This window comes from Marmota marmota, unplaced genomic scaffold (genome assembly GCF_001458135.2).
Source record: "Marmota marmota marmota unplaced genomic scaffold, marMar, whole genome shotgun sequence".
NCBI lineage: Eukaryota > Metazoa > Chordata > Mammalia > Rodentia > Sciuridae > Marmota > Marmota marmota.
In genome coordinates this window covers 10,628,497-10,656,028 of record NW_026000206.1, presented here as the reverse complement: position 1 = coordinate 10,656,028, position 27,532 = coordinate 10,628,497, and the positions used below count along the sequence as shown (strand labels likewise).

At 51.4% G+C, this 27,532-nt stretch overlaps 1 protein-coding gene across 6 annotated transcripts in view; it reads right to left on the bottom strand.

Moving 5' to 3' along the window:
- Window positions 1–27,532, bottom strand: part of Mgmt (O-6-methylguanine-DNA methyltransferase) — a 232,796-nt gene that overhangs the window by 44,582 nt on the left and 160,682 nt on the right. For 5 of the 6 annotated variants that reach the window (XR_007343213.1, XM_048791391.1, XM_048791388.1 and 2 more), the window contains exon 3: window positions 23,083–23,220. The exons of the other annotated variant lie outside the window; for it this stretch is intronic. Coding sequence is in view for 4 of the 5 variants with exons in the window: in XM_048791391.1 (XP_048647348.1) it covers window positions 23,083–23,220 (138 nt within the window). In the remaining variant the exon portion in view is untranslated. The remainder of the gene's footprint in view (window positions 1–23,082; window positions 23,221–27,532) is intronic. 6 annotated transcript variants of the gene reach the window in all.

Sequence of the window (27,532 nt, the reverse complement as noted above, 5' to 3'; positions counted from 1 at the left end):
CATGCGCTCTCCCACGGGATCCTTTGTTGGTGAAGGCAGGCTGGGCAGGCTGATGGATGCAGGCAGACACACCAATGGAAGCCACTTCTGCATTACTCCTGGGACATTCACACCTTTGATACAGGACCATCAAAGGGGCCAACCTAGGCCTAAGGACATCCCAGGGTTTCCATTGGAGTCAACATGGCTATGCTGTACTCCTACAGGGTGCCTGTGTGGCCAAGTTCAGGGGCACTGTGGGAAGCGGAGTCTGTCCCCATTGGGGGTGAGCCCCTGCAGAGCTGTGCCAGCTCCTGCTACTGGAGGAGGGGAACCCTGTGGGGTTCCTTGCTCTGTTGGCACTGTTGGCCTGGGTCCTGCAGGGCAATGGCGGGAGACAGCAGGCCATGCTGGAGTCTGAGACGGGGCCCTTGTGGTATTTAACATCTCCAAGGCCTTGAGATGAACTGCACTGACGGGGGATGCACAGGGTCCACACTGCTACTGGAGAGGCTGTCTAAGCATGCAGACACTGGCAGGTCAGGAAGGAGCCGGGGCTCCAACGGAGAAAGGAGACAGGAGCTCGCCAGCAGGCCACGCAGGGACAGACCACTGGGACATGCGTCAGGTCTGAGACTCTAGCCCTGCAGAGCAGCTAATCCTGTTGACACACCACCACGTGGAACAGATCCCGACTACACAGGGCCCTCGTTCAGCCTGGGGCCTGAACACACAAGCTGCTTTCTTGGCCTGAATGGCCGCCTGGGAACCCTTCGCAGGCCCAGGCACCAAGAGGCCCCGAGGGAGGCCGGGCTCTCTCCGCAGGCAGAGAACAGGCCTCTCAGAGGGCTCCTGGAGGGAGGCACCGTCCTCTCACTGCCCACTTTCTTTCCCTACTAGCCACGTCTGACAGTGGAAAGGAGAAATCTGCCCTGTGCTTGGCTGAATTATTATTCAATCTTAGAATATTCTTGCTCTGTTTCTCACTAACCAAATAATCTGTGCACTGAAAGAGGGCTAACAGGAAGGATGGAGAACCATGAGATGTGCTCTGCCATCCTGAGGCCCAGGGACAGCTGTAAACCCAGGGAGCAGGACGGTGTTCACTGGGGCCTGCCGGAGCTCCGTCCAGAGCAAAGAGCCGATAGCCAGTGGTCGCCTCAGGGTTAATGCCACCTGCTCAGACAGGAAGTGATGCCCTTGTGCAGCAACCCTCAACTGAGGGCACCAGAGGGACAGGCCCGCCACAACACCCTGTGCCAAACCACCTGGGCCTGGCACCTTTTCCGCAAGAGCTCTAGGTTGGTCTTTAGGACTATGGGGTCTGCTTGGCCATCACAGGGGTGGCTCGGAGAAGCCAGCATCCCCCTCGGGGAGGGGGCATCTAAGTGAGGGGCAGGGGCTTCTGCCCCCCAAGCACTTGGCACACCTCTAGAGGTACCACTCCTTCAGCACAGGTGCCCTGGGCACCTAGCACGCATCGCCTCCTGGGCCTGCCCACGCGGGGCACCTTCCTCTGCCTCGCCCAGGGAACTGAAGTGGAGCTGGGCTTCCAGCATTTCCAGCTCTTAAAAGGATATGTGAAGAATTTTTATAGTAGTAAAATTCATCTTAAATTGATTTTTTATGCTTGTGCTAAAGATCTCACCTCTGATTTACTCTGTAGTTCTCCTTTTTAACTCTTTCTCTATTGGCATTAGATAACTAGTCATGGGTGAAATGTAATTAAACAGCTTTGATTCTGAAGCAAGGATTTATGAGACTGCATTTAAAATGAATGGCATTAAACACACACATAAAACCAGATTTTTAAAGCCACGACACAAATTTCCATTTCTATAATAAAACGAAATTTATTCCCCTGCCCTGCCCTCTCCTCTAACCTCGCCTGGCTCGTCCCAGGAAGAACTGCAGTGTGACAGTTCTGCTGGCCGCCGCTCTTATGATGGAGGAGTTTCTCTAGCCTTCCCCCTGCCCCGGCGAACCCTGAAACGGCAATAACTGCAGGCTCCCCGGCCGCGCTCTACATCAAGTCTTCCTGGCACCTCACCTGGCACTGAGAAGCAAGCGGCTGGGGCCAGGCCACGCCTCCGGCAGAGCACTGTGGCAGCCCAAGACACCCCCACGGATACTGGGTCAGGACCCAGCTGGGACACCAGCGTCGCAGGAGAGACCCTCCCCATATGAGCACAGCAGTTGCATCTCCCTGGGCCTCTTCCAGGGTCACCCGTCACCCACAGAATAATCCTGAGGCCAAGATCAGGGCACTGGGACCCTTTTGCTTTAAACCAGCTGGTAGATTCCTTGGGCTTCTGTTGGTAGGACGATGACAAACCAGGAACTTTCACACAGCAAGGCTGGGGTCGCACGTATCCTGTTCCAAGGATTTCTTCAAAAAATGCCAATGGCTGCCCAGGGTTCCTTATAAACAAACAGGACCACAGTACACTGTCATCTGTGGAAGATCCTGGCATCCACTCCAGTGCAGAGAGCGCCCCACATGAAGTTGTGTGGGCTGCGGCCTGCGCAGAAGGCCCGGGGCCCCTGCTGGGCGCCCCGAGAGCATGTCCCAAGGTGTACTGCATCTCTGACTTGGGCAACAGAAACTGCCTCTGCTTGACCCCAGATGAGTGGCTAAAGTTGTAGCACAACTCCAGCCATGAGCACAGGTGTCACTAGGGAAGCCATCTTGCCCTCCTCTCTCCCCTGGCATGAAACCTGCATTTTAAGACATTGGCACCGTCAGAACCTGAAGGAAGAGGGACAGCATCATGCCCAGAGAACTGGGAGGCTGGGGGAGATTTAACCAAGTTCAAATGAGATGGCCCCAGTGGGCAGAGCCAGAGACACTGATGCTGGCTCTCCTCCATGGACATGCATAGCCAGGGGCGCCGAGGCCAGGACAGTGCACCCCTCAGAAGCCTTGCTTGGGGACCAGTGCTGTCCAGCACCGGCTTGTGCCAGGTGCGACACAGGGGAGAAGCCACACTCCTGACACCCGTCTCACCTCTTTCCAAGTCACAGATGTACCCAATACTATAAACACGAGAGCTTGGTGGCAGACCGGAGCATGCAGATCAGGGGTTCCCAGTGGCAAAGTAAAAGGCCTACTTCTTGATGAACTCTCCTCCCCCAACACGTTACAATGTAGCATACTTGTCTTAAATCATAAGCAAACAAGCCCAGAGTTCTTTATAGGATACATCTGATCATCTCTTCTACAGGAAAGACTGTGGACCACTCAGGATTGAAGGAACTGTGGGCGCACAGCAGTCTCTTGCGTGACTCAGAACACCTCCAAACTCTCCCTTCATAGGATGGCGTTCTTGCCTTATGGTTTGGGAATGTAAATCACAACACCAGAGAGTCACCCAAGGAAAAAAGCTGCACACGCCCGAGTTCCCCTGGAATCTGGAAAGGAGCAGATGCAGGCTGCGTCCCTTAGCAAGGCATAAAGGAGGCTTTTGGGGACGTGGAGGTGGTGGCACAGCTCTTTGTGGGAACAACAGCCCAGAGCTATGGCTGACACAGCTCACCAGACACCCTTGGATGAGACGCTTCCCTGGCTGGGCTGCCCACGTAAACCTGGCTTCCTCTGGCTTTCAGAACGTGGCATAGCAAGCAAGCAGGCCTCCAGGACCTGAGGACAGGGCACCTGACTTCATGGGCTCATGCAGGTGCCTGGAAGCAGAGGTGACTTCATGATGTCGTGCAGGGACCCTTGCTCAGCCTCACTGGTGAGCCCACAATTATCTCCAGTTTAGAGGATCTCCAGCAGGGTTACCCGTGTTTGATGGATTGTCCTGCATGTAATTACACCTTCTGGCCAAGGCGCCGGCACTCTTCTTCCAGGGTTAGGACTGGAGATGGGAAACAAACTATGCTATCTGCTAACAATAAAGATCACTTCTTTAAAAAGGGAAGGCTGACTAGAGGCTTTCAACTCTTCATTACAACCCAACGTAGGTCTGTTTGTGCATGGGCTTCGAGGCGAGAACGCTGACTCCATCGGGCCCTCCCTCGGCACCCGTAGCTGCTGTGAGGACAATGCAGGGGGTGAAGGCAGAACACATGGTTGACATTCGGCCTTCAAAGGCCTAGGGACTGGCAGGGATCACCAGAGAACTCCCCTTCCACAGGACTTTCTTGTGTAGCCAATGAACGAATGGTGTCTGTGATAACTCTGTGGCACAGCCTGGTGGCCAGCAGCTGTCTGGGCAACACCACCACAGAGACTCCACAGTCTGTGCAATCATCAGCACCGTCTAGAGTTACTTTAGGAAACAGAAGAGGGAAAGGAAAAACTGAAGTGCGGATGCCAGTGGTAAGAAAGGCCGCCCACAGCCTGCCAGTCCATTCTAAGACGGAGGTGGGCAAGCAGGAGCTGACAGAAGGCGCACCTGAGCCTCGCGGGTCCCGAGCGCCTGCTGAGGGGGTGCTGGTGAGGACGAGGGGCAGTGCGTACTGTGCTCTGCTCTCCAAGACCCCTGGGAGCCTATCTCACTGAGCTGTAGTCCCACCCCAAGAACAAGACTTCTGACAGGAAGGAAAGGGCAAACGTGTAGGAAGAGCAGTTCACCTACACTCATACTGAAAAGGACAGGCCCAACCAGCCTTCTGCACCCTCAGGGACGAGACTGCCCACGGTCACCTGAGGCCAGTTTACTGGTTAACCTCCACTACCTGCCGTGGTTTGGATCGGAGATGTCCCCAGAGGCCCAGGTGGAGGAGGCTTTTGGAGATGGGGCTGGTGGGAGGGGAGAAGGTCACCGGGGGCGTGTCCTGGAAGAGGTATTAGGACCCAGACCCCTGCCTCTTGTTTTTGGCTTCCTGGCTACCGTGAAGTAAGGAGCTGCCTCTGCCTGCGCTTCTGCTGAGCTGCACTGTGCTTCCACAGGCGCCAGGACAGAGTCAGAGCAGCCGTGAACAGGAACAGTGGCCCTAACTGGCCTTCCTCCCTTCAAGCTGTTTGTCTCAGGTGTTTTGTCACAGGGATGGAAACTGGCTAACAATACCTGATCTTGAAGATGTGCCCACTACAGAGGGAAGACTCCCCATCATCCAGATGGGGAGTGAGTCATGAAGGTAGCCCATTCCCCATTTGGGAAGGGGTAGACCCACAGGTGTGGCAGGAAGGTGGGTTTCAACTTGAGTCAGCAGCAGGGCTGGTGAAGAATTCCGGCTGTCAGGTCAGCTGTGTCTCCCTGGGCTTTTCCTGTGTGACCCATGACAAAGATGGACACAGACACCACTGCCTGCCTGTATGCCCTGTTGCCTTCCAGCCCGCCCCGGCATGAATTCTACATGAATCTTATCACAGGTCAAATGGCTTGTGTCCCAAGGTTAACGATAGGAGGGGAAGAGGCAGTTCAAAATTTAGTTAGGTTCCAATTTGCTCACTTTCTGGGTGGCCATGGGTGTGTTGCTCAAACTGGATATCGATTTTTAATGAGCATCCCAAGCTCTCAAAATTTGAGGCTGAAATTAACATCAGACCTAAGCAAGTCCATAAAGGAATTTACAACAACAGTTTAAGGCACCCACAAAAAAATAGAGAAAATTTTACATAGATTTTCAACTCCTCCCCCTAAGAACTATATATTGTTTTCCTTTAAAAAAATAATTGATTCTTAAAAATACATCAGCAATAATAAAACCTACTTTTATAAGAATTTAAAATAGTATACTTGGCAGAGTAGTCTGCCCTATGAAAGCCCTATTTACTTTTACGCCTAAATGTAAATCATTAAAAGAATAATTGTATTTTACCAACACTTTAACATATCATTAAAAGTCTCTACTATTTGACAGATGAAGATAAAAACACCCCAAAACTATAGATGAGCGATCAGGTCCCTAATGATTCCAAAACAATTACAGGATGCAGAGCAATCTAGTTAAATTTTATTCAAAAGCTGACTACACTTGTGTTTTCTTTTATTTTTCTATCAAGAAACCCATGAGGCTTAAGCACAATTCATTATGTATGAGACCCCACTCACAGTCCTCGACTGTTGATTAATAGCAAAGTTTGCTGTATGTACATTTGCAACATTAGATGCATACAATATGCTAACTTATTCTTTCACTGAAACTAATTATTTACAAAAATGACTACTTGAGACTACAATTTATTAAACGCATGCATCCAGTCTCAATTTGGCCCCCAAAGACAGCCTGGAATGAAGATCTTTTACTTGATGTGACAACTTCTAGAAACGCTGTTATTAATATTGTAAATGTGGCAAATAAAGAGTTCAAATAGCCTTATGTCTGTGTTGCCTTTGCTTTCTACCACCGAGCAGCGAACAAAGAGGCTTTTCAATGTTGCACACGCACATGAAAGGTACTTTCCTCTCTCCTGGTTTAATTTAGCTTCTTTTGAATAAAATGCTTATACATCTGTAAAATACTTTTAAAGAGTCCTTCCACTAGTCTCATCAAATTGTTGGGGCTTTCAAACGCATGCGTATTTCCCGAGGGAACTTTGGGGCTAGGTAACTTTGCATTATTCAACAATTCTCCTTCCCAACCTTAGAAATCAAGGCGCCTGAATCTCTGGGCTCGTCTGTGGACAGGGTTTCCCAATGCCTCATGCAGGGTTTGGGAGTGGAGTTCAAGTGGGCATCTGACTGACCGCTGGCATATTCTGTGCTAACTCTAGGCAGCACCACCTGCCTCTGCGCCCTCTCCTTCTGGCTTCCCCCAGCTGGCTAACCTGCACACATTCTGCAGTTTCCCCTCCTCACACCTCCAGACCCTCTGTCCTGCTGAGGGGTGTGCCACGGGAGGCTGAGCAAAGAGAGATGAATCAGACTGCTTGCCCCACATGCCCAAATAAGGAAAATCTGCCCAGAGACAGGTCAATAGTCAAAAGGCACCCCATGCTACCTGCTGCTCTGTGCCTTGACAGGTTTTGCAAGGACTCCTAAGAAAAAGTCGATGTGAGTTTCAGTCAAGGGCCTGCCCAAGGACATCCATGGAGCTGAAGCGAAATTGCGCCCTCGTTCTCTACATCAGACCCATGCTACGAGGAAAAGCAAGCAAGGTGAGCGTGGGAAAATCCCAGACAGCTGCTTAGATGGGAGGTGATGGTTTAGGACCATGCAATTTAACATCCCGATTCTCTCAGCCACACTGGCCAGCTCAGGCCTAGGGAAAGCAACGGGCTTCAGAAGTCCCAGATGAGAGAATATCTAGTCATACCCCTCTGCCTGACGCAGCGCCCTGGAGAGGTGGGGTCCACCAAACAGAGTCAAGCACCAGCTCAGCATTGAAAACAACTCTAGGCAGACACTGGTGTGCGGCTTCAGGTAGCTGCTGAGGCCTCATGTGCACAAGGCTACGGTTAAAGCCATCTCTTTACCTCCCCATAACCCAAGGGGGGCATCCCCATGCCCCAGAAGAACCCGAGGTCCAGAGCTGGGGCGATGACACCACATCCTCAGGGAGGGGACAAGGACTGGGATGAAGCGCAGTCTGAACCATCTCCATGAAAAAGACACTCCGTACATCTCTCAGAAATCGAGGCCAACGGTCACCTCACATCACTCAAAGCCTTCGTCCCCGGGCTTTGTTCTGGATGACACACATTCCATCAGCATGGGGATCTCTTCCTTTACTTTAGGCCGTCTACCAGGTGGGAGCTCTAGGCCTCTATCTTCCTGTTCAAAGACAATGGGACTCTGAGTAGCCAGTCGAGAGACAGACAGATACTAGGTGCTCACACCATGGGTCTCAGGCCCCCAGACAGCTGCCCCTTTGCCCTGGAAGGAAGGTCATACTTGGGTTTAAACACCTTGGTTACCTGACCACATGACGCAACATTCCTTTGCCCAGGTAAGAGGTCAAGGCCTGAGTGCCCAGGCCCGGCACCTCCCCACTATGGACCCTCCAGAGACAGGCCCAGAGTGACTAAGGCCACCACACTGCTCCATGTAGCCTGGAAGGCCAGCAGTGAGGGCTGTGCTGTAGCTGGCAGGGGCGGGACTGAAAAGGCAGCTAAACACAAACCCTCCTACAGACTATACCAGGCGAGCTCCCAGGGAATAATTGCCCCGGAGAGGGCTCCACCCGTCTCGGCCCTGGGCCCTCTCTGGCCTGGTTTTGGAGCGAGATCCTGCCCACTGAAGAGATGAGTAATCGAGAAGCAAGGTGTTAAGGTACTCACCCCAGCACGGGCACCGAACAACACCTGCATTTCAGATTTCATTTTTCCAATGAATAATTTGCTGAAAACCATTCCCTAGGGAGAACAACCCACCAGGTCTCCTTAAACATGAGAGCCACATTTCTCTGCCTGTCCGGATTCTGCAGCCGACTGCGGAATAACAGAGTTTGCTGAAGCCCAGGGAATGGGCATCACTTCCAGTTTTGCTTACTTCGATGGACTCTACAGTGAAAGCCTGGAAACGGTGCACACTCGAAGACACAAACGAAGGGGCTCCCTTTGTGTCTGCTCTGCTCCCCACTCCTGGTGCCAGGCGGCCAACCATGGCACGAGGAGATGAAACAAAGGGAAAAGCAGCTCAGGGCAAAACTGCGAGCTCCTCTTTCCTCCAGGAGTGCAGCGGGAGTGGATTCCAGCAGCTGCACTCACCCTCTCCCCTCCAGGTTCCCACCTCCAGAGGAGTCCACTCAGCTGTTGGCAGGAGGAGCCAAGAGGCCACAGGGAGAGTCTGGTGCCTGCTCTGGAGGCATCACCTTCTCATCTGCACCAGAGGACAACCGGGGGACCAGGACAACGCAGCCCTGAGAAGCAGGGACCTCGTGCTCCTCCCCTTGGGCTGCAAGCAGCAGGAGGAGGCCCCAGACAAGAAGCTTCTGATGGAGAACAGCGTCCTTGAATACTGCCCTTCCATCTCCAAGCAGGGCTGCTTCCTCTGCCACCGACGGGGCCAGACATACCCACCCCAGTCCAGCTTAGTGTCGACCTCCGCCAGCTTACAGGTGGCTCTGCCATCCTGAGAGTCAGAAAAAAATCGTTTTTCGTTTTAGCAATGGAGTACACAACTTAAGTTTTAAGATAATAACTAAGCGTTCTGAAGACACTGCCCCACTTCTTTCCAAAAGGCGTGGAGTAGATGAGGGTTGACCTCCGTGGGGTTCAGTCCCATTAACTTACATAGTGTGCTCGTTAATATGTAATCCTGCCACTAAATTACCTGCCTTATAATTTGGTTTGTGCAGTTCTAAATAAACAGTATATTGTTCCCTATTATCAAACAGCAGAGTTTTTAGAGGTCAGCAAGCACACGGCATGGGCACTGCAACTTCTCTGGAACAATTTCCACAGCTCCCTTCTAAGAAGCCCTGGCTTCTCCCTGGAATGCCACAGCTGGAACACCTCAGTTGGTCAGCAGAGTTGAGAATACTGCATTTTATATCTGACGAGGAGACCGACTTCAGGTTAATGGCCAAAAAATCTTAAGTAACTATTAAATGGACAGTTAATATAACTGTATTTTAAAACACTGAGGTCATATTTAATTTTGAATTGAAACTTAAAATGCACTTTCTGGCAAGAATAGAGAGTAATAAAACAACATTAACTACAGAAGAAAATGTAAGGCTCACATTATTGAAATCCGTCTCCCCCTCCCCCCTTGGATCACGAGAAACAGAGCATGGTTCACTCCTTTCCCACAGGTGCTGTCCTGGGCCCTGAGAATCAGGAGCTCCCACCCGGTAGACGGTTCCCACAGGGCTCGGCCACCTCCCCTCCTCCCCTCTCGTCCTGGTCTTCCTTCCAAAGGGGCGTAGACTGAGTTCAGCTGCACCCTCAGCCCTTCCAGTCAGAACTCCACCAGGGAAGGGCTGGTGATGTCCAAATGCAAAGCGAGAGAGAACAGGGTGGGAGACGCCTGGGAAAAACACAGGGGCCCAGAGAGCCGGGAGGCAGGGCGGGCATGCCAGGGGCAGGGCGGGCACTCAGCTCCTTCAGAAGTGCCAAGTCCCTCTCCACGCAGGTCGCAAAGTCCAACTTTATGTGCTTCTCTTCAAAAATTAGTGCAGCCCTCTGGGAGGAGGTCACACCTCAGGCGTGAGGGTCTTGTCAGTGGACCTCAAGCCACGGGAAAGGACCAGCTTTCCCGCCTCCCAGGGGAGAGGGGAGGGGCCTCAGGGCTTTCCAGGAAACCCCCAGCACTTATTTGCAGGTGTTCTGACATTTGGAAAGGGAAAGGCCCTGTGCACAAACCCTAGAGCCCAGCAGCGTTTCTGAGACTCTGCCTGGTTGCACCTGAAACTCTCACTGGCACCCCAGGCGAGCAGAGGGCAGGAAGATCCACCTGAGAAGAGGCTCCGGGAACCCAGGGGCCCATGTCAGCTCTGATTCCCTGGCACCTGGTGCGTGGCCTTCCCCCACCAGCACAGCGGGTCCTCTGTTGGTCGTCCCCACATGGGGTCATCCAAACCCCTGGGAGAGCTGCAGGCCACTAGCCTCCTGATTCATTCAAATCATGTGAGCAAGAGTCTCCTCTCCAAATAGGAAAGGACACTCAGATGCTCAAGAAAATTCTAGTTTGTTGAAAAAAAAAAAAAAATGTAGAAAAGGTAGTTTTTATGTCAAAGTAGCTTTTAACTGCAAATTAACATCCTGGCACTTTATCTTCACAACAGTGAGATGTTCAAGGATTTAACTGCAAAGAAATCAACTTTTACGGATCTCACGGAACTCGGATCCCTGGAAGCACAGACTCCATCTGAGAGGGGCCAAGGCCAGGGGTGTGTTTGCATCGCTGTCTGTCCCCCTTCCTGGGGCCCCAGGTCTGTTAACGCTGGCTTAGAAGACGTTGGAGTTGTGTGTACAATAATCACCAGACATTAAAATCTCTAGGTGACACCCTCTTGGCCACATGTCAACACTGCATTGTGAGCCCATGGGTCCATTTCTGGGTGGCTGACTGGGTGAGGCTCCCTGCCTGCTGTCCCTTCTGAGAGCCGTGCTCAACCTGAAGCAGTCTACAGGGGCGCTGTACCACTGCCACACTGGGGACAGCAAATGGACTGCAGCCATCAAGTCAGGGGCTCTGAGAGCATCTTCCTCCTTCCGCTCTCTGAGGACCCCAGCTGGCCCCTGACCCTAAGGCCAGCAGGGCAGCTGTCACTCATGTTCCACTACGTGGCTAGCAGGCATTCAACCATAGCCTGGCTCCCATTCCTCTGCAGGCAGGACTCCCCATGGCCCCCAGGGTCGGTCAGCAAATCCCACCAACCACCGGAGTCTGTAAACCAAGTGTTATTGGAAACTGGCCACACCCATTTGAATTCATACACAGCTATGAGCTGGGCAGTTGTGACAGGTGTCTGGCCTGTGGGAGGTCCTGCAGGAGGCAGCTATGGACCCTGCTAGGGACTCATGCTGACCCAAGCTCTCTTCCTTTGCCTGGAAATAGCTGTGTCCAGCTCTCTCAGCTGTTCCTGTCATTCCCAAGTGCCTCTGTGCTGGGTGTCCCCTGAAACATTCAGATCCACACATTGCTCAAATCCTAACTCAACTCCTTTGCTAATTCTATACTCTGTGTATGTGGGTGGCACTGAAGAACCAAGCCACTGCAGCAATGACGAGCACCCCCAGGGACCAGGCACCCTGCACTCGCCCATCAATCCCCAGGAGGTGGGGGAAGCATCTGGATCCTGTCTTTGTGGAGGAAATCAAGACTCAACTCTCCAAGGCCGCAGGCTACAAAGTGGGTAGGGACCAAAATACACATCTTTGCCCCAGCACCTGAGCTGCTGAGGCCTCCCAAACCTGGTCTCTAACACCTTTAACCCAGAGAGTACAGTAACAGCACATTCCCAGATACAGGTCTCTCCACAAACCACGAGGAACCAGGTCGGCAAGAGCCCGCTTCAGCTGCACCTGAGGCCCGCTTCCATCATGCCTCCGTGTTCCCTCTGCAGTGTCCCTGTGACACGGACTCTCGTGTCCTCCCTGCCCCGGGCTCTGCAGCCCGCCGGGCTCTGGTTGCTCACCCCTCCCTCTGTTCAGCCTCCTCTGCTCCCTCCTCTGTGGTATTAAGGGAAAACCACAGCCTTAAGGGCACCGTCCTGAGACCACGAACGAGCCCCAGGTGCCTACCTGATGTCCTCTTGGTCTCAGCAGCCTCCACCACAAGGACTTCTCAACCCTCCTCTGCTCCTCCTCCTGCCAATGCTCCCTGCCCCCTCACTGCCGGCCAAGGCTCTGCGGGGACTCTTCCAATTTGGGGTGTCACTCACTATAGAGAACCTGCTGGGGATAGATGCAGGTGTCCCTCACAGCTCCCAATTCTGAAGGCCAGGAGGCTGGCCATCACCGCTGACTTGAGACAATCACCCACAGCGGAGGCCGGTCCCAGGTTCCACCTGGCTGTAGACACGGCCCTGCAGCTCTCCCTGTTCGTGACTGAGGGTGCTCCTCTCCCTTCCCTACCCAGCCACACACACGACTTCCAAGCCAGCTTGGACAGCCACCAGAGCCGAGGAGCTGGCGGCTCCACACTTCAGTCATGCCCAGAGATCCTGCCTGGCTGATGTCCTCGTCCTGCTCCCAATCCTTCCCCGACTCCTCGTGTGCATGCCAGCATCAGAGCCCAGGCACCTGACCCTAGACTCAGGCTTGGCAGGTGTGGCCTCTCCGTCCTTTGCAGGCCTACAAGGTGCCTCTCTCCTCCAATCTGGGTGCCTGAAACCAGTCCCCCATCCTGACCTCTGCCACATCATAGCACCCCTGATAGGACCCCTCTCCATCCTCCTGAGCCCTGGGTTCACCCAGGAGCCTATAAACATGGCCGAATCTCACCCTCCAGGGTGCCCTTGGGGCGCAGTGTGCAGCCTCAAGACCATCTCTCTACCCACTCTGCTGGGCCTCCGCGGGCTCAGGCCACACGATGGCCCCACAGACAGCAGCTGCAGTCAGGGACTCCTGCAATGTGCTCAGGATGGCCGGTGGGTTGTCAATACGTGCAAAGTTCAAGGGGGGAACTGGGCACAAACAGACCTTAACACACCCACACTCAAAATGACCACAGCTCTACTTCAAGGGGCGAAGTGACGATTTTGACATTCTGTGTCACCTTAACGTACTTCCTCAAAGATGTTTAGTGTTTTCCGTCAACTTCTCCAGGCATTCTCTGAAAGGCACCACAACCAAACCCCAGCAGCTGAGCAAACACAACAACTGTGCCACATAAGCCATCAGAAGCTTTAGTCTGTGACTACTTCGAGTCAAACAGGTTGGGCGTGGTGACACACGCCTGTAATCCAGGTGACTGAGGAGGCTGAGGCAGGAGGATTCAAGTTCAAAGCCAGCCTCAGCAACTTAGCAAGGTCCTTTCTTTTTTTTTTTTTTGTTTAAATAAGTACTATATTAGTTGTAGTTGACACAATACATTTATTTTATTTATTTATTTTTAGGTGGTGCTGAGGATCGAACCCAGGGCCTCACACGTGCTAGGCAAGCTGAGCCACAACCCCAGTCCTTTCTTTTTATATTTTAATTTTTTTATTTTTATATGGCAGTAAAATGCATTACAATTCTTATTACACATATAGAGCACAATTTTTCATATCTCTGGTTGAACACAAAGTATATTCACACCCATTTGTGTCTTCATACATGAACTTTGGATAATAATGATCATCACGTTTCACCACCATTTAAAACCCCTGCCCCCTCCCTTACCCTCCACCCCTCTGCCTTATCTAGAGTTCAACCATTCCTCTCATGCTCTCTCTCCCTATTCCACTATGGATCAGCCTCCTTATATCAGAGAAAACATTTAGCATTTGGTTTTTTTGGAATTGGCTAGCTTCACTTAGCATTATCTTCTCTAACTCCATCCATTTACCTGCAAATGCCATGATTTTATTCTCTTTTATTGCTGAGTAATATTCCATTGTGCATATATCTACATTTTTTTTATCCATTCATCTATTGAAGGGCATATAGGTTGGTTCCAAGTTTAGCTATTATGAATTGTGCTGCTATAAACACTGATGTGGCTGTGTCCCTGTAGTATGCTGTTTTTAAGTCCTTTGGGTATAGACCGAGGAAAGGGATAGCTGGGTCAAATGGTGGTTCCATTCCCAGTTTTCCAAGGAATCTCCGTAGTGCTTTCCAGATTGGCTGCACTAATTTGCAGTCCCACCAGCAGTGTATGAGTGTACCTTTTTCTCCACATCCTCACCAACACTTAATGTTGTTTGTCTTCAGAATAGCTGCCATTCTAATTGAAGTCACCAGACCTTAAACTATACTACAGAGCAATAGTAACAAAAAAAAAAAAACAACAAAAAAACATGGTATTGGCACCAAAACAGATATGCAGACCAATGGTACAGAATAGAGGACACAGAGACAAACCCAAATAATCACAGTTATCTTTTATTAGACAAAGGTGCCAAAAACATGCATTGGAGAAAAGATAGCCTCTTCAACAAATGGTGCTGGGAAAATTGGAAATCCATATTCAGCAAAATGAAATCAAACCCCTATCTCTCACCATGCACAAAACTCAACTCAAAATGGATCAAGGACATAGGAATACAACCAGAGACCCTGAGTCTAATAGAAGAAAAAGTAGGCCCTAATCTCCATCATGTGGGTTACGCCCCAACTTCCTTAATAAGACTTCTTTGGCGCAAGAATTAAAATAAAGAATCAATAAATGGGATGGACTCAAAACTAAAAAAGTTCCTTCTCAGCAAAAGAAACAATCTGTGAGGTGAATAGAGAGCCTACATCTTGGGGGCGAATTTTTACTCCTTACACATCAGATAGAGCACTAATCTCTAGGGTAAATAAAAAACTCAAAAGCTAAACACCAAAAAAACCAAATAACCCACTCAATAAATGGGCCAAGGACCCGAACAGACACTTCTCAGATGATATACAATCAATCAACAAATATATGAAAAAATGTTCACCATCTCTAGCAATTAGAGAAATGCAAATCAAAACTACTCTAAAATTTCATCTCACTCCAGTCAGAATGGCAGCTATTGTGAAGATAGGTCCTTTCTTAAAGGAAAAAAATAAAAGGGTGGGGATGGAGCTCAGTGGTAAAGTGCCCCTTGCTTCTATCCCAGCAATGACAAAATGAGACAAACCAAAACCTAAACAGCCAAGAGCAGGCAGGCTGAGCCACGTCCAAGGGACAGAGGGGACTTCCATGGTTTCAGTCTCAGTCCACCCAGAGTCCAAGATTCCACAGGTGCTCATGGGGGTGGTGCGAGCTGGAGGAGTCTAGAGACTTGGTTTTAGGGTCCCTCCGTGCACACGCTCCACAGCCGCCTTATCTCACATCGCAGCTTTGGACAGATCAGGGCCTCTCGACCAGGTCAGCGGCACGGAATGTGCACAGCAGCCAGAGCGAGGGGCGCCTCTAAGCCTCCAACGGACCCGAGCACCACCATGAGTAGGGCCACGGGGAGGCCAGGAACCTCCTCCCTCCTGTCTGATTAAAAAGCAGGCAGACCAGCGACATGGGAGGGGGCGCAGGCCTGTGTCAGATGCTGGACCCACTGCACCGCTCCAGGGCCCTCTTTAACACACGAAGAAGTCGAGTCAGAATTGAGGACAACGTCCACCCTCTCCAGGCCCTGTGCTCTCCAGGCCTCAGGTCCCCTCCTCACCTTCTTGTTAATTATTACGTGACTAGAGGAACCAGCCCCTCCTATATCCAAACACCAAGCCAGGAACAGGGTGGTGCTGGGTCTGAAGCTGCACCGCTAAGCTTGGGAAACTGCAAAGCACTCTGCTTGCCAATTCCATTAAATATTTTACGGAAAAAAGTGAAATAAAATACATGAACCAGAATCGAGTAATTCTGCTGAACATTAAGAAACAATGGATCAAAAAGAAACAAATGCTTTTTCAAAAGAGCCCGGCAGCAGCGTGATGCATGCACTCCCGGGCTGCGAGGAAGGGTGGCCGTCGCCCAGGCTGGACAGTGGGGCAGTGCTCTACTCCAGAGCTCTCTCTAGTCCCTTGTTACAGAGCTGCCTTCTGAGGATGGCCCACAACCAGCAGAGCTCCTGTTCCCAGGCCAATCCCAAGAGCTGGCTCTGCCCAGCAGTGCACGGACCCGAGCTCAGCCTGGAGGCCACATGGAGGGACACCTCATCTGGCTCTTGGTTCTCCTTCATCCTGTGCTTCACACTCATTTCTTCTGTGTCCTGAACAGCTTGCTCACAAGGTCTCGCCAGAATCAGGCAAATACCAAAGACCAGCCAGGACAGGCAGCCTCCCCAGGTACCAAGGGGGACAGCCTCCTGGCCCGTCCTCCTCAGGTAGCACTTCCTGCCACTCTCCCTGAGGGTACCTGGGAGCTGACAGAGCTCCAGAGCCCTGGTGTTTCGGCGTCTTGACTTTTTCTTCTTTACTTTTTTAAAAAACATGCTCCTGTCCACCTACCAGTCTGTCTCCCAACGTCTACTTCCACTGCTTTGGACATTAAGTATGAAGAGCTGCCAATTTTCTCAGAAGAGATTTAAATAAACTTCGGAAGCCAGAGGAGTAATTTTCTTTATAATTGACATTAAAAAGTCGCATGAAATAGATGAAGGATGGTTGTTAAGCACATCTGCCACTGTGCACATCTCAAACTTTAGAATAATGAGGGGCGAGGGGGAAGGAAAGGTTTATGGGCCAATCTTCAAAACTGGAGAATAATTAAACACAGAAGTGCATCAATACAAACATAAACAAACATTTCTTATTCAATTATGTAGAAACATGGCTGAGAAAGATGTGTCCATGGAGATAATTCATCACAAAAATAGCAGAGACTTCCCCTTCTGAGCTGTGTGCGCTCATCTCAAGGGCAGGGAGTGGCCAGACCTCCTGCAAGGATAGCTCTTCAGCCCCACCTTCCCTGGCATCGGTGGCTCTGAGGACACCCAGCACCAGTTCCTCGCTCCTGCAAGAGCTGTCTGTGGATTCTTGGCGTGCACCACTTGGTTGGGTGGGGCACAACTGGTGGAGTGAGGCGGGAGTCTCAGGGGAAGGGCCTGGGGGTCCTGCTGAGCTGTGGGGAGAAGCTCTGCCTCCATCCCAGGGAGACTCCAGGTGTGAGGCTGGGAGTAAGACCCAGGACTGGCTCTTGCAGCTGGCTGAAGGGAGCGGGCCAGACCCCGGCCAGGCAGGAAGCTGGGGGCTCCAGCAAGACTTGATACTTGACCCTGGGAATCAGGTGTGAATTGCTGGGCTCTCGTCACAGCTGCTAACCTCTTCTTGCTAATCACCGTAATTCATAAGTTTTATGTACATGGCATATCTGAAAGTCAGCAAAATGAATGTTTATCTGACCATCAGTCACCTGCTTCCAATTTTGCTGACCAAAGACAGTGACTGGGTCTCCTCATGGAAAATTCTGAAGACGTTCCTGTGTGATCAGTCTTACAGCAGCACAGGCCTGCTCCGGCTTCCCCTGTCATCAGCTACCTGGGTCTGCCTCAGACCTGTGCTTCACATGCAGGACGCAGAACCCCTGGGGAAGCATCCTGTTGCTCCAGCACCCCCTCGCAGCCTGGTGTGTGGACTTCCCTCCTGACTCATGCTATAACCATAAGGTCTACAGATCCAGGCAAGGAACCTAGGAGCTGCTAAGGTATATATACGAAGGACTGTGCAACTCCTTTGGCTGGTGGTGCTACACCGTGAGAGGGTTCCTGTGGCCAAGATCTACCCAGGGTGGCAGCAGGCACAGCCCTGGGCAGCTGGCCTGGGGCAGACGCCTCTGGATACCGTGGTGCTCCATTTCACTCTTAAGGCCCCGCGGAGACTCTTGCCAGTAGCACTCACAAAGCCACCCACTCGCATTCACAGATTTAATAAGATACTCCTTTTAAAAGCCATGAGCTTTGAAGACATGGGAAAGATGTCCTTTGAGGAGTCTCCCAGTTGGGGAGGACTGTGGAAGCAAGCTAGTCTTGCCCTCATGCAAGGCTCCAACACACCCACCCTCCCATGGCCTGAGACTCCCACACGGAGGACAGCTCTGCACACGCCCATGCATCCCAGATCTAGATGGCGCAGACTTGAACCTTCCCCACCAGCCAGGATGCATGGAGATCCTCCATAGTTCACATTTCCTCAAAGCTCTATTTACTGCAAAACCCTCTGTCCCAACACAAAGCCAGCGCGGAAGGCGAGGGGTGGGAACGGCAGCAGCACTTTCTCCTTCCACACGAGGTGAAGTGGTTTAGATAGCTGTCACTAACACCAAGGGGTTTATTAATAGGCAAAAATTAATTGTATGTAGACTGAATTAATGAGATGGAAAAACATGCATATTTCAGCTAATACAGAGGGGACCGGCCTCTGCCGAGTGCCGGTAATGAAGTGTCTGGGCCATGGGATGCGGCTCTGAGCAGCCACCAGCAAGCCGGGGTCCTTTTGTGATCATGGGGGCTGAAGGTACCGTTAAAAAAATACACTGTGAAGTGTAAACATCAGGCAACTGTTTGGAGCACAAAGTTGACCCCTGACGCGTCTTCTGCAGACTGCCATCTACAGATTTATAAATAAATGATTAGATGCAAAACCTCCAGAGGGTTATCCTCTTCCACAGCAATTACAGGAGCAGATGATTACCATTCAAGTGGGGTTCCAGTGAAAGCCCTCGACTGGCAGGAATCACTCACCGCTGTCCTCCTGCCGTAAGTCACCATGACAGGAAACCCAATGTTCACATGTAGCGCGGATGCTTTAACAAGCTGAGTCAATATGCACTAAGCGAACACGCTCTCGAGTTAAAATATATTACTGTCAATAACAGACTGAATTAAGAAAGCACAAGTTTCAAATGTGATCAACGTCAGGAAGAAGTTCTCTGGTTTTCATACCTGCACAACCTTCAGACCTGCTGTGTACACGGAAGTCTGATATTCACTTGGACATTTTCTCTCTGGCTCTTCGTGGCCAAATTTTTAAGTCATTTAAACACAAGGTAACAAGGCAAATCACAGAAGGCCCAAATGAGCAGCATCCCACTCTGTGCACGCCTTCCTAGTCAGGAGTGCCCTTTCTTCCTCTGATTGCAGGGGATGACATCATGTTCCGGTTTGGGACTGTTTCTTTACAGGAACCACCGCTGCCCCCATCTCCATGCACACACTCCCCACGCCTCTGAAACGGACTTCTGATCACAGAAGTAAACTAAACCTTTCCCCACTCTTGGTCATTTTCTTGGTCCTCTCCCCCAAAAGACTGCTATAAAAAAGTAGAAATAAATTCTTTTTTAAAAAAATCTTTGTTTTAAAATTTAAGAATCATCCAAAAATATTGCAGTAGAGGCATTTCTCTTTCCTTCATTCAGTTTTCCTGGATGATAAAACCTTTTGAAGCTTCACAGTCAAGCCCAGGGAGCTGAGAGGATATTACACTGCCAACCAAGAGCCATACCTTCTTAGAGGTTACCACTTGTTTGATACTTATTTTTTATGAAATGAAAAAAAGTACACTTTTGAAAGAGACATCATCCCGCATCCAGGTGCATATGCCAGCCACAGAGCTGCTCAGTCCACAAGGACATGCCACCCAGTGGCCACGTCTTCCCTGTCCCAGTCTCTACCAACCACCGACCTCATTTCTGTCACTTTTAGTTTGTCATCTCGTGAGCTGGAAGCACACAGAGTCCTGAAGCAAGGATGGCTTCCTGTGCTCAACACAACGCCCTTTAGATCCTCTGGTCGCTCCTTGGATTAATAGCTCGTTGCTTTTTATTGAGCTTTTCAAGGATTCCATTTCATGGGTGGACTACCGTTTCCCTTTGGTCTTTGGAAGGACATCTGAGCTGTCCCCACCTTGGGGACATTGCAAATCAGGTTACTCTGGATCTCTGCATATGGTTTTTGTGTGGACACTTGTTTTTATTTCTCTAGGATGAAGAGCGGGGGATGACTGCCATGGCAGTGGAGGCAGGAGGGGCACTTCCTAGCAAAGAGCCACGCTGCCTCCCAGGGAGCATGGGTCGCGGGGTGGCACCACCCGGTCCTGATCCGTGCTTCCCTGCAGCTACCCGCAAGCATCGCTTCATGTGCTTATGCTTGAACATCTCCTTTGATGAAGTGTCTGCGCCAATCTCTTGCCCAGTTTGTTTATTTTCTTGCTGTTTAGAGAGCTCACTGCATGTTCTGTACACGAGTCCTTTGTCAGATGTGGGTTTATAAGTACTGTCTTCCATTTTGACCTTTCCATAGGGTCCTCTGCAGAGCAAAACTTTAGGAACAGAGTTTTTTAAAATAATGCTTATTACCGATCCTTCTAGAATCCCTCATTCTGGCAAATTTTCAGGATGGGTGACCTCTCTCAGAGCTGCACAGTCGTCTGCAGCCGGGAAACAGACTGAGAACTGGGGAACCCCTATGGGGAGCAGGGGAAGCAGCCTACCAGGGAAAACCCCGTTCAGTAAGAGCAGCTTTACGTGTGGTATGTGTAAGGATGCTTCGTACAACTGACATCAGCAGCTCAAACATTACAACGCCACAGCCAGCAAATCTCAGGAAACGGGAACCTGCATCTACAGTTTGCCAGGTGGGACACCATCTTGGTGACAAGGCACCTTCGTGGCACGTCTCACCCCACACAAGGGACAGTTGGGAAATGGGAAGGTGATGCTCACATTTATGACATAAAGCAGAGGGAGCATGGCCTGGGGGCACAATTTTGGGTGAGTATTTGGGACGAAGGCTACCCTGTTCTCACCATGCTAACGGTCACTATCGTCAACCCCGATGATGGAGGACTCATGCTAGTCTTTCAGCAAACACGGGCGGGTGTCCCAGGAGCATGCCAACTGTGAAGACCGCGCAGGGCTTCCTGCCACAGCGCTGGAGTGCATGACGCCTGCCATGAGCCAGGCAGCAGAGCGCCCCCTCCACCCCGATGCCATCGCCCTCCTCATGCTGTGCAAGAGGCCTCCTGGCACTGCCAGGGCTCAAAGACACACAGATTCCAGGACCAGGACAGGAACAATCTCACTGGATGGCTGCCGAGGCAAAGCACCTGGGAGAAGCAGCCCGGGGACAGGTGGACCACGGTGGCTCAGGATGGCCACCAGGCCTAGGGCCAACATTCAAAGGCTAAAGGGGTCGGGGAAGCTCTGGTCACTGCCATCTCCTCCCCACACCTGGGGCTCCAGCAGGGAACAAGGATCTCAGTGTACCTCTAAGGGAGGCATTTTAACTCTGGTCAGGAGCGTGCCCCAGGACATGTCATAGGAAGAAAACAGGGAGGGCAGCTCCCTCCTTTCCCTGCTGCATCTGGATGTCTGCAGACACCTAGGAGACGCTGCTGGTTACCTGCAGCACTGGAAACCTATTGCGTTCCCACAGGACCACAGCCTAGTCCTGCATCTCATGGTTATGCCAGGGGGACAGCAGGAGAATCAGGCCAGCCGGCCTTCCAGTGGGTGTAACCGGTTCATCTCTGTGCTCCTCGGCTTGTACAAGTCATCAACCACAAGGTCTGCAAGTCACGAGGCTGGTTAAGAACCCCCCTCCTTGTCCTGCAATAGTGTGTGACGGCCATCATGAATTGATGGGACATAACGGGAGTAACTGGCAGCTCCCCCAGGCTCTGCAGCACTGTGGCCCGGCCACCCTCTTCTTCCCAGAGGGTTCCAGCCTCTAGCCCCCAGCTGTGGCACAGGTCAGAACGGCACAGTGCAGAGTAGCATGCTGCTCCTCTGCAGTTTTAGGAAAATTACTTTAAATTTTATGACATTTTTATACCATGGAGTGCGTAGGAGTTCTCCGTGTAATGGTAACGATGACGTGGGGTCTGGGAAGCATTGCACTCTTGACGAGCTTACAGAGGAGAGCACTGGGTACCTTTCCCAGGGCAACCTGTTCTATCGATGGCATCCAGCAAACATAAGGCAGCCCCAAGTCTCCAAGACACCACGCAGGAAAGGCCAAGACCCTTTATTCCAGAATGAAAGAGTGTCGGTTTATCTTCTGACTGTATTACCCAACCCAAAACATACCACAATCGACCCCAACTCTGAGTCCCCCATGGACCGCTGCTCTGTGCAGATGGTTGACCTTCAGAGGGCAGCTCCTCACACAAACAATTCCTACAGATTTCACATTTTTTTAATTACATAAACTTTCCATTAAAATACACCCACAGTTCTCAAACTGTACTCTGCAGGCCCCAAGGTCACATGGGATGCCCACCAGGTTTGGGACATCACAGGATGCCAGGGCACCCTGCCCCCAGGGCCTGGACAGTCTGGCGATTAAGGGTCCCATTCCGACTTTATCCAACCAACCCAGGGTTTTCCCAATTGCTACTTTAGAACCCTGAGGCACACTGGGACTTCATAAAGTTCGGGAAATAGATATATCAAAGCGTGAAATTCAATCAAACTAAGTTTTCTACAAAAACACACGAATCCAAACTACTTCCTTGTGAGAGCTTGAAATAAAACCTCAGGACCTTATGACGAACATTTCCTTCATACTAAGGATGTTATGGTTCTTTCTAAGGGGACTTAACAGTCAATTACGGCTTTCCTCCACATGCCTTGAGCCAGGTCGGCATGCACATGCGCAACCGGGCGCTCGACTGCTGTATCTCACCCCACAGGTGTCATTAAATGTTATGAAGTGCATCCCCCAGGCGCTGAGGCTTTGATTACATTTTCACACGCAGTTCAGGGTTCAAGATAAACACCTGTGCTTGTCTCTGTGTCTCAATTGCAAGAGGAACCTTCCCAGGAAAGAGGCCAGCTTGGCAGGTGGGAGGTGCTGGAGGAACGCATGCTACCTGCCCTGGCCCACCACGGAGCGTGTGCAGCCCACACGGCAGGCAAGGGTCACACACTGCCTGCCACCAGCACTGGTCATCACTCCTGCCCCACGGGGAAGCTGGCCAGGGTGGTACAGGCCTTCCAGTGGTGCCCTCCACCCACGCATTCACCGGCTCTGGGTCTGCAGCATCACGAACACAGCAAGGAAGGGAGAGTGCCCCACTCTCCTTTGGAGCACGGTGGCAGGCGACGCTGTCCCAGGTCTCTGAAACCCTAGCCCCAAGCCCGCGGGCCCTCCCTCCCACTCAGAATCAGAACTTCTGGCTGCTCCACGACCATCCACAGACGGTTTTGTGGGTACCTCCTCTGAATTCCATGCCTCCCTCCCAGAGAGGGTTTCTTCTTGGCCCTCAAGAAGGGTGGGGCCACGTACTTGGTTCTCCATCTGTTGAGGTAGCTTTGTGACCATCTGTCCAGCTGCTCTAAGTCCAGTAATGACCTGCAGACACCAAAAGAACCTAAATACGTCACCGTTCCTCTTGGGGCTGATGCCCTTCCCCATCACCGGGCAGGAGGCTTGTGCTGCAGCAGGGTGGGACTGCCCTCGGAGCCTGGCATGGCTCTAAGCAGTGTGGGCAGCAGCTATGAAGGCTTGTCCCTTCCCCCAGCCCAGCCTGCACTCCTCACGGGCCCAGGTCCCCCCAGCAGCAGCTCCACTGCCCTCTGTAGAATCTGGGTGTTGCTCTGGATCCCGACAGAGTTTCCCTTTCAGAAACCACTGTGTGGTGAGGTGCGGCCTCCAAGCCTGGGGCAGGCCATTCTCTGCACCACTGAGGCTGAGGGAAAGTCAGGACTCGCCGGTTCACAGCGGCCCTGGGAACTGGGAGAACTTAACCTGTGTTAGCACAGGCCAACTTGGGTCAGCCCAGAAGGAAAGCGGCACTGCATGAAATCACTAAAAACAGTCATAACTAAAGAAAATAATTTCTGTCCACAAGGATGAGACTCGAAGCAAACGCCACAGAGCTGAAAATGAAAATATGTGCACTAGAGTTGCTTTGAAAAGTGCACATTTTGTGTAGACTGATCCCATGGATCTCTGGCACGGAGGTCTGCTGTTTGCCCTGGCCCGCCAGCGAGACCCAAGGCGTAGGCCGCCGGGTCAGGCGGTGGTGCTGGGAAGGCACCCTCGGTGGCTTTGGTGTCCAGTGTAGCTCTTGTTGAAATGTTGCCACTTTAGACAAGTAAGGACCTCGAGGGCTCCCATCAATAACTGTTTTTCTTTTGGAAAAAATGTTGAAAAACAACTTCCAATGCCCAGTAGCCTGTTTTACACCGTATAGAACGCATCCTCTGTGCTTAAGAAGTGAGGTATCTGAGATCATTTTAAATCTATGATCTTAGTTTAGTACATCTGTTTGCATATTTACCAAGAAATTCCCAGTGAGAGAAACTTTCACTTCCTCGTGCGTCTTTCCTGTGAGAGTCTTCTGTGATGGTTTACTTAAAGAATCAATTCATCGTCTTAAGGTGACCCTGAGGGTTGTTTCTTAGGTGCAGTGTGACTCCAGATACAAACTTGGCACACGGGCAGCGCCCGACCTGCTGCCCGCAGACGCAGCGTCGTACAGACTTGAGGCCTCCCCACCTTCCCCAAGTGAGCAGCAAGGGGCAGAGCAGAGAGGGCAGGCCACAGGGCTCCGCCTCGTACTTCTGAGCAGGAGACACTCTTCCAATCATGCCCCAGGTCTCCTTTTGCCTCTGTGTTCATATCTGATGACAGGTAGGATGATGTCGGCCACCAGCTCCTGGCTGACTGGCTTTGCAGGGAGCCATTTGTGTTTCTGGGCTGGAAAATGGAGTCCAAGAGCCCACAACCACAGTGATGAGGGTGAGGGGCATGGCAGGAGGGAGGAATGAGGGGCACGCAGGACCACATGCCATGGAGGGGCACAAGCCAGGCTGTGCTCCCGGCCATGGCCGCTTTTCCTCCTGGACCCCCACCTAGTTAGAGTCGTCTCTGCACTGCCCTCTACCCACCTTCCTCAGCCTACATACAGTCCCGACTCTCACCCCACCACTGACACTCCTCTCACCCCCTGCCTAGGTCACTGGATGGTCTAGTCCTTGTTCTGGCACCTTCTGCATGCCACAGCCAGGGTGACACACAGCAACAGCCCTAAGATGGTGGTCCTAGGCTGTCCACCGAGTGGCTCCCCGATGCCTACACATCTCAGAGTGCTGGTCCTGGGCCTGCCCTCAACCCTGACTTCAGGGAGGGCACATGGGGCCTTGCCCAGATTTTCCCAGAGCCACTGTGAGGATCCCTTCTATGACTCCAACATGCACTTGCCCTTCTCTCTAGCCCCTTCCAGCGGTGCAGCTCTCATTCAATGCTGCCTCTCAAGGAGGCTCCAGGACCCCACGTAGAAGTCCTGACCCCACATGTGCTCCCCACCTTGGCACCTCTCCATGGCAGCTCGTCTGTCACCTGCAGTCCAGTAATGGCCTGCTCACCGACTGCTGAGCATCACCACATGGTACTGTGGGTTCCAGGAGGGAAGGGAGACCAGGTCTTAACCTCTGTGTTACCAGGTCCCCGTGAGACTTCAGGAGGGCCGGATCCAGCCCACCGAGGACAGAGCTCAGGGCCACCCGGCTCCTCAACTGCCCTGGGGTTGGTGCCATAGGAGACCAAAGTCACATCCTCTAGAAAGCTTTTAATTTTCCTTTGGAAACCTTGGGACCTACACTTCAGTTTTAGCGCCTGGGTGACCAAAGACAAGCTCATGTGGGACTCCTTGAAAGCTCTGCTCTCAAAGACAAGTGAGAGGATCCATGTGGCAGAGGGCCTTGAGAGGACCCCAACAGCTGCCCTGGGAGCCACTGGATGAGGTGTGGTGGCTACTAGCACGAGGCCACCACTTGAGCAGACATGGAGCACTGACAGGCATCAGTTCCCACCACTAACCCTGGCCACAGGGTACCAAGCATCACGACCCATCACGGAGCCCCAAAGGACAGCCAGTGTAGAGTTTATAATCACACTGTGCTCTACCACCCGCTCCCCACCATGATCTGCTGCCTGACTGCAGGCCCAGAGCCATAGGGCCAAGTGGCCAGGAACTGGACCTCTGAAACCATGAGCCAAAAAAGATCCTTCCTCCTGACGATTTGATCATCTCAGGTATTTTGTCATAGCCACATAAAGTTAATGTACATCTTAAGATGGCACGAAAGAATCCTTGCACTCATTTTAACAAAAAGCAGTAGGAACAATGTCACATGCGTTGAGGCAACTGAAGCAGAGAACTCAGGACTCCTTTCTAGAGCGGGCAGAACCACCACGGCGTGCACAGGCCGAGAGCCCCTGCGCCTGGTGCCCCTTTCGGACATGGGCTGAAGCATCTCCTGCTGCTTTAGATCAGCACTTCAAAGTATTTGGCAAAGACCTGCAGAGTAAGGATCAGGCTTGGCAAGAAGGTATGACTTTGTCCACAAATTTACCTTTAGATTTTCACATAAATCAAGTTCATAAACCCATTTAACTCACACTGAACACCACACAAAAGCTGTTCCATATGATGAGATCTGGCATCCCCAAACTTCAGGTCACCCAGGAATCTGGAAATACAAAGTAGCAGTTTCCTCAATGAACATCCAGGCAAAGAGAGCCTGCACCCCCCACGCTGGCAGCAGGACAATCTGGGACAACCAGAGGGCTGACCATCAGTGACCTTCTTCAGGATGCAGCAGGAGGGCCAAGGCCCAGGGTGGACATCAGCTTGCAACTGCTGTTCACGAGCCCATCTGCTGATGCCACTGTAAGACGCAGGCAAAGAGAAAGCACCTTAACGCAGACGAAGCTCAGAGTGGCGTTTGGTGGGTGGGGTGGGGGTGTCTGCACACAAACAATCAGCTTGTGTCAAAGAAGTGTTCTATGTCCCCAGAAAGAAGACGGGGAGGTAGGCAGGGCCAGAAAAGAAGGCTTTTCTGTTCTTAACCGGGAAGTCAGCTTTGAACTCAGCTTGAGAAATGGGTGGGTCAGACACTGAGCACAGACATGGCCATCCTGGGACTCCTTGCCAGTGCCATCCCCAGAGGCGACTGGGGCAACCGAGGTTGCCTGAGAGACCCTCATTCTGGGGGCAGAATCCTAATGACCATCCTGTAGGAATCAGGGCAAGCCATCACCTGCCAAACCTCTAAGGAGCTGGAGTTGATCGTACTAATCCCCAAGACCAGGACGAGGCCCAATGGCAGACTCCCAGTGTCCCCCGCACTGCTGGGAGAAAACAGGCTCCCAGGCAATGTGTCACCTCTACACAGGACTTTTCCAATGTAAGAACATGACAAAGTAGAACACAAGCAGTAGAACACATGAGGAGGAAAGACAATACGAACAAATAAGCTATCAGACTTCAGGAGTCTACTGGTTGGAATTTAAAATAACTGCTTTACTGTGTTCAAGTAGGAAAAAAGCCAAGGTTGTAAAATTCAGGAAAAAATCTCAATCTATTTCAGAAAAATGAAAATACTACAATTGGCAGCAAATTCATGAAATAGTAGATTCTAAATTTAAAATCAAAATCCAGCAGAATGAAAAAGAAGATTAGTGAGAATTACTGTTGGATCAGAAGAAATCAACACAATGGAGCATGTAGACGAAATAATGAAAGATAACAGAAAACATGAAACTCAGAAGACACCATGGATTCCACCAGGAGTCCAAATGGGCTCACAGAAGGAAATTTGAGAGAATGGTAAAAAAAAAAAAAAAAAAAAAAAAAAAAAAAAAAAAAAAAAAAAAA